Source organism: Populus euphratica, unplaced genomic scaffold, assembly GCF_000495115.2.
Source record: "Populus euphratica unplaced genomic scaffold, PopEup_1.0 scaffold23.1, whole genome shotgun sequence".
Classification (NCBI taxonomy): Eukaryota; Viridiplantae; Streptophyta; class Magnoliopsida; order Malpighiales; family Salicaceae; genus Populus; species Populus euphratica.
In genome coordinates, this window is record NW_011499892.1 from 253,916 (window position 1) to 260,114 (window position 6,199).

General features: G+C 35.3%; 1 protein-coding gene across 2 annotated transcripts; it reads left to right on the forward strand.

Moving 5' to 3' along the window:
• The first annotated feature begins 776 nt into the window (after positions 1-776).
• On the forward strand, positions 777-5,645 carry LOC105131359 (solute carrier family 40 member 2-like). Of its 2 annotated transcripts, none has more exons than XM_011034289.1 (8): positions 777-1,056; positions 1,392-1,542; positions 1,973-2,169; positions 2,312-2,800; positions 4,057-4,228; positions 4,329-4,466; positions 4,613-4,723; positions 4,943-5,645. In XM_011034289.1, exons 1-8 carry the CDS (start codon positions 929-931, stop codon positions 5,057-5,059), a joined length of 1,503 nt encoding a protein of 500 aa, XP_011032591.1. In that variant the 5' UTR covers positions 777-928; the 3' UTR covers positions 5,060-5,645. The 2 variants fall into 2 exon arrangements, with proteins under 2 accessions (XP_011032591.1, XP_011032590.1); XM_011034288.1 differs by having other exon boundaries at positions 780-1,056; positions 4,998-5,645.
• Positions 5,646-6,199: the final 554 nt, after the last annotated feature.

Consider the following 6,199-nt stretch of genomic DNA (forward strand, 5'->3'; position numbering starts at 1 on the left):
TATAATTACATTAATGAACCAAACACATTAATAATATATTAATATTATTTCTTTAAATAATCATATTTCTTGAGCATAGGATAACAATATACAAGGAGCATCTAAAATTTATCTTACCAAACATTCTTTAAAGTGATTTTGTAGATATAATTAATAAAATTGTGCTAGTTGAATAGAATAATCTTGAAAATCAAGATTTAATTCAATTAATAATTTAAATCCAATACTATTAACTATAAAAAATAAAATAAAATAAAGTATTAATTTTTTAAATAAAAACTATTAATTTAATAATTTAATAACTCAAGTATTTTTTTAGAAAGTTTTTAAAAGTATAGTAATGATTATTTTTTAAAATAATTTTTATTTAGAAATATATTAAAATAATATTAATTTTTTAAATAAAAACTATTGATTTAATAATTTAATAACTCATGTATTTTTTTTAGAAAGTTTTTAAAAGTAAAGTAATCATTACTTTTTAAAATAATTTTTACTTAGAAATATATCAAAATAACATATATATATATATATATATATATTAACATAGTATATGAAAATGTCATGAAACTATTAAAACAAAAAATTAAAGTAAAAAAATAATTTTTTTATAAAAATACTTTTAAAAAATAAAAAGAAGAGTAATTATTCCGTTGAAAAAGAAGAAAAAAATCCTGTATGCTTCTACGGCATGTGTCCTCGTCTCCGCTTCCAGTCCAGCAACCATCATTAAATGGTTTACAACGATCTAAAAATCATCTTCATGCATGGTCAGCAAAGCATCGCACTGTCCACGCCTTTGCAATTAACACAGTTACTTAGCACCATAATCAGGGCTAAAAGATTCAATCCTAGCCGTAGGAGGTTTGAAGGCGGGTGGATGTAGTGAAAAAATAATAATTAAAGAAACTGAAATAAAAAGAAGAGGATGGTGAGAGAGCCACGTCTTGATCAACAGCAACAACAAGAATCTTCTTCTTCCAAAGACTCTTCTTTGCCTACATCCCTTATCAGAATTTTGTATAGTGGCCACTTTTTAGCGAGATGGGATGCCAGGTTATATCGCAACTCCCTCGGAATATTTATCTGTTATCCTGTAGTTGCTAGCTGGCTCTCTATTGTGTGTATTGGTCTGTGGTTGTGTAAAATTGAGACTTTTCCCTTGTATTTTCTCAACTAAGATTTTCTTGATGAGGGAAAAGGATGACAGAATTAAGATTCTTTCATTTGTTTGTCTGTTTTTTCCCTTGAAGACCAAATTGGTGAGCTAATTCAGTGATCTGCCATCTTTCGCATGGACTGGATGATTGACACTTGCGACTTGGCATGTATTACTGTGAGAAATGAATCAGGGTTTCTTTTCATTTGAATTGCTTGTTTCTTATCTGCAGAATGTGGGAATTCTCTGTTGGTTTATACATGATCACTCTTTGGCCGGATTCTTTAATCCTTCCTGCTATTTATGGTGCCATTGAATGTGCTTCTACTGCATTGTTTGGTCCCATCATCGGACAATGGGTGCAGAGGTCGACATATTTTAAGGTTTGGTCATGCCTTGTTAATAATGCCCATCCTAATGGAAAAAAAATAAATAAATTGTGCTTTATAAAATTCACATTTCTAGATTGCCGGTTCCAAAATTGCGAATTTAATCAAAGTTTCTGGTAGTCTTAACCTCATACAATAGTACTAGGATTCGAATCATGATTGCTTCATCACTACCGTTGGACAGGTTGAATGCACCGTGTTCTTTTTATCGAATTTAATTGCCTTCAACATCAGTTCCTGTCTCCTCTGATGGTAAAATCGGGGATGCCTTTCAAGTAATCACCATCTGAAATGCCCTCAATCAACTCATGCTGTGTTCGTCTGTATGACAAAACAAGAAAATATAACAAATAGACATTACAAAGTGACTGATGTTGTTACCTTTTCATACATGTATATTCTCTCAGAGAACATTTATTGGCAGGTTCTCCGAATTTGGTTGGTGACCCAGAATTTTTCCTTTATAATAGCTGGATGCACGGTAATCACATTACTGTTCTATCCGGCATTGAAGTCGACAAATTTCATAGTATTCATTTTGCTTGTGATATTAACCAACATCTCTGGAGCTACTGGTGTGCTTTCCACTCTTGCCGGTACCATCTTAATAGAAAGAGAATGGTAATTTGGAGAATTGCATTTATACTATGAAGAGAGAGTGATATTAGCGAATGGAGTGCCGTTAGTCTGTTGAAGTTGTGATCAAAATTTGTCTTGTGAGTTTACATTTTCTAATTTGATGATGCTTCTTTTCAAAATGCAGGGTGGTGTTGATATCAGAAGGCCATACGCCTGATGTACTAACAAAGATCAACTCAACTATGAGACGAATTGATTTAACCTGCAAGCTTCTTGCTCCTGTTATCAGTGGCCTCATAATGAGCTTTATATCAGTTAAAGCCTCTGCTATGACTTTAGCCATCTGGAATACTGTTGCAGTGTGGCTGGAATATTGGCTTTTCACATCTGTATATACTGGCATTCCAGCTTTAGCTGAAAGCAGCCAAGGGAGGATTTCGCGACTTTCACCAAGTGATACGGTAGAGATGGCATCTACTTCTGCAGAAAGAGTAGGCTTGATTTCTCAAAGCGATGAAGTTTCAGTTTCAGTTTCAGTGGAAATTGGATGGAGAAGGAGATTAACTGATTGGTTTTCAAAAACGCCTTTTGTTGGTGCTTGGAGTGTGTATTCTCAGCAAGATGTTGTGCTCCCTGGAGTAGCTCTGGCTTTGTTATATTTCACAGCCCTCAGGTGATGGTCTGCTTGTGGTTTTGTTTCTGATTCATAACTGAACAGCATCTCAACCTACTTCCATAATTTGTAAGGATGGTCTTCTTTCCTTTATTTCTTGGCAATTCACTAGTCATCTATGATGGAAATAATAATAATAATTACATTGAGTCTCCTCAAGTTTGATAAAAAAAATTCTGTCTCTGTATTTTAAAAATTGACTTTGTTATTATTTTCAACTTCATAATTAAAAAGCCCTCGTAGATTGAATATTGTAACTTTGCTATCATAGTAAAAACCCAGGAAACTTTGATGAACAACGAACCAGCAAAAGAAACTTCAACAATAATATGCAAAGAAGAGAAGACCCCAGTTCACTTGAGTCTTGAACTCATAATTAGCCTTCCTAAACCCAGCCTGATCATCACCAGCCATTCAAAGCTGAAGGAAGTACAAGTCTTTGTTTTGCTTGCAGTTTAGGGCTACAAAACAGCAAGGATTGCAGTTGCAATGTCATAGTGGGTACTATTGGAAGCAGTAGTAGTTCTAGCACCAAACCTGGTTATGATTTCTTAGGGATGAAAAGTGGTGTTTTGGATTATAGAAGTTTGGAGATGAAATAATCAAAGATATCTGGAGCTAATTAATGTTGATGCTATAGTGATTTTGGCAGGGAAACGAAGGAGGATTCCACTCTCCAGAGAGGACAGAGAAACTGAAATAGTAGATCAGGTTGAGAAATTTAAAACCGTTGGGTTCGTTTTTAAAGTTTCAAAACATCATGAGGATGAGAATTGGGGAAAGGAGACATTTCTGTTAATGGGTTTTGGATGCATAATAATAGGTTCTGTCATGATTTTGGTTTTTGAACAGAAGAACGTGTATGAGAAAATAAAAAATGGATATCAAAAGTGGATGTTGTATCATATCTTTTGCTTATCACTTGAAACCAGACATTTTCTCATCAAATGCTTTTTGATTTGGGGTTTTTTTCTTATCATTTTATATAGTTTGAAATTTTAGTCTGATTTATAATATAAAGTGTAATTTTCAAAACATGAATAAAAGGCTCAGAGCATGTCTCTATGGCTTTCTTGTATTTATTTAAAGACTTTCCTGACACGTATGGATTGAATAGGATGGTGATCTCAGTATATTCTATGGCATAAGATGCTGACCAGAATGTTTTTTCTCTTCCTATTTTTCCACTTTATCTCATTATGGATCTGGCTTTGGTTCCTAACTGCTAAAAGTTCTTAATGGCTATACTGTTCCAGCTTTGGCACCTTGATGACAGCTACTTTGGAATGGAGAGGGATACCTGCATTTGTGATTGGAATAGCCCGTGGAATAAGCGCTGTAATTGGCATAGCTGCAACAGTTTTGTACCCAATTTTACAATCTCATGTCTCAACTCTCAGACCAGGATTGTGGGCAATCTGGTCTCAGGTGATACTTTGCTGTTATTTTCTCCATTAACTCATTTCTTGGCGGAATCCATCCCTATTTCGACCTTTAAAAATATCCCCATTATGTGCATTTCAAGCAGTGGACCTGCCTTCTTATATGTGTTGCTTCAATATGGGTCCGAAATCATCTTTCATCGGCATACATGCTGATGGCTGGAGTAGCAACATCTCGGCTGGGCTTATGGATGTTTGACTTATCTGTAATTCAACAAATGCAGGTCAGAAAAACCATCATGCTAAAATAATGCTTAGTTCTGTTTCAATGTTTTTCACCTTTTCTGTTTCAACTCTTTTTTTTAGCCTTGCTCAAGTTACTAATTTCATGAAAAATAATCGTTCTGTTAACCTTATTCTGGGGGCACAGGATCAAGTTCCCGAATCTGATCGGTGTGTTGTTGGAGGTGTTCAAAACTCTCTCCAATCTACTATGGACATGTTGAGTTATATCATGGGCATGATCATCTCCAACCCTCAGGTAAAATCATCCTTGGACCATGTCTTTGTGCAACACTTCGGCATGACTCAGCGCTTTCTATAGGAGAGGTACTTGTATATGTAATTAATAACACAAACTCATAATATACATGTAACTAGTCACACACACTCATAAACTTACCCTTCTGCAATTATCTGTTTCGTGCAAACTTTTACTGTTTCACCAGACATTTGAACTAGAATTACATTTCCCTTCCAGGTTTCCATGCTTTACAGCTTTACTCACACAGTTTACCATTTGCATGGTCGTTCAGGATTTCTGGGAGTTGATTCTGTTGTCCTTTTCGGCAGTAACATTTGCTGCATTGCTCTATAGCACGCATCTTTATCGAGTTCGGAAACACCTCTTTCACTTACCTCTTTCACTTTGAGAAATTGTTCGTGTTGCTAGAATGGGTAATCAGATCATCACCTGAAGATTTACTGTAATCAGATCTTCCTAGGTAGGGTTTAATGATTGATACCTACAGCCAGTCAATTACCAGCCTGCTGCTCTGCCACTAAGCTGCTAAAGATCAACAGAAGATTAGGCCTCATAGATTTCAATTCTCACTCTCACTACATGACCACTCAAATGCTTTAACTCGGGGAACTGGGGTACTTTTTTGTTGCCTAGAACAGCAGGGCAATTTTGTTACTAACATCTTTCTGCTATTAGACTGTCAATAAATGAGGCATTCCAATCAAGCTCTATGTGGCACTGTGTTATGCAAGCCAAAGTTAGGTCATGTACAATCCCAATCCTTAAGAATTTCTATAATATGATGTGACTTATTCTTTGAAAAGAACATGAGCACTTTTCTTGTAATTGTAAAGCAATTTTCAACTTGAACTTTAGGAAAACATCATATCCTGTCATGTACTCCTTTTAGAAAAACGGAAAGTAATCATTCTCTCGGCCATATTCTTTTCATAGAGGATATTCCTAGGAAAAATCTACATTTTTTCTTGATTCCATTAAACTTTTATAATGATTTCTGGAAAGCATTTTGACTTCTTGCTCTGGACATCAAACGAATGTTAGGTCATGAGCTATAGAAAGTTAGAAACCACGATGGTAACCTTGGTGCTTTGCCTCAGTGCTTGATTGTGTAATAAGTGATTCAAGCTTATCCAACTTTAATTGGAGAGGCATCAAAAGTGATTGACCCGCAGTGGAGGGGCACGAGCATGATTCTTCCTGGTTAGGTCAAGCTGACTTAAATGTCACCTGCACCAAATGGAAAGTCGGCAATGATGCTGACAGGTTTCTTAAACTATCTTGTATTGGGCTGAGCCTGTTTTTAACTATAAAGAAGTAAATAAATGAAGATCCATTTGCTTGGCCTTTCCATTTACTGATTTACCTGGGAAGGCTTTATCAGACCCGTGCTTAAACAGTTCTAACTTGAACCTTCACTGAAAAAACCTACACTAGCCTTATGTGAAGCGTCGTGTTTTTTAAGATTTAGTTTTT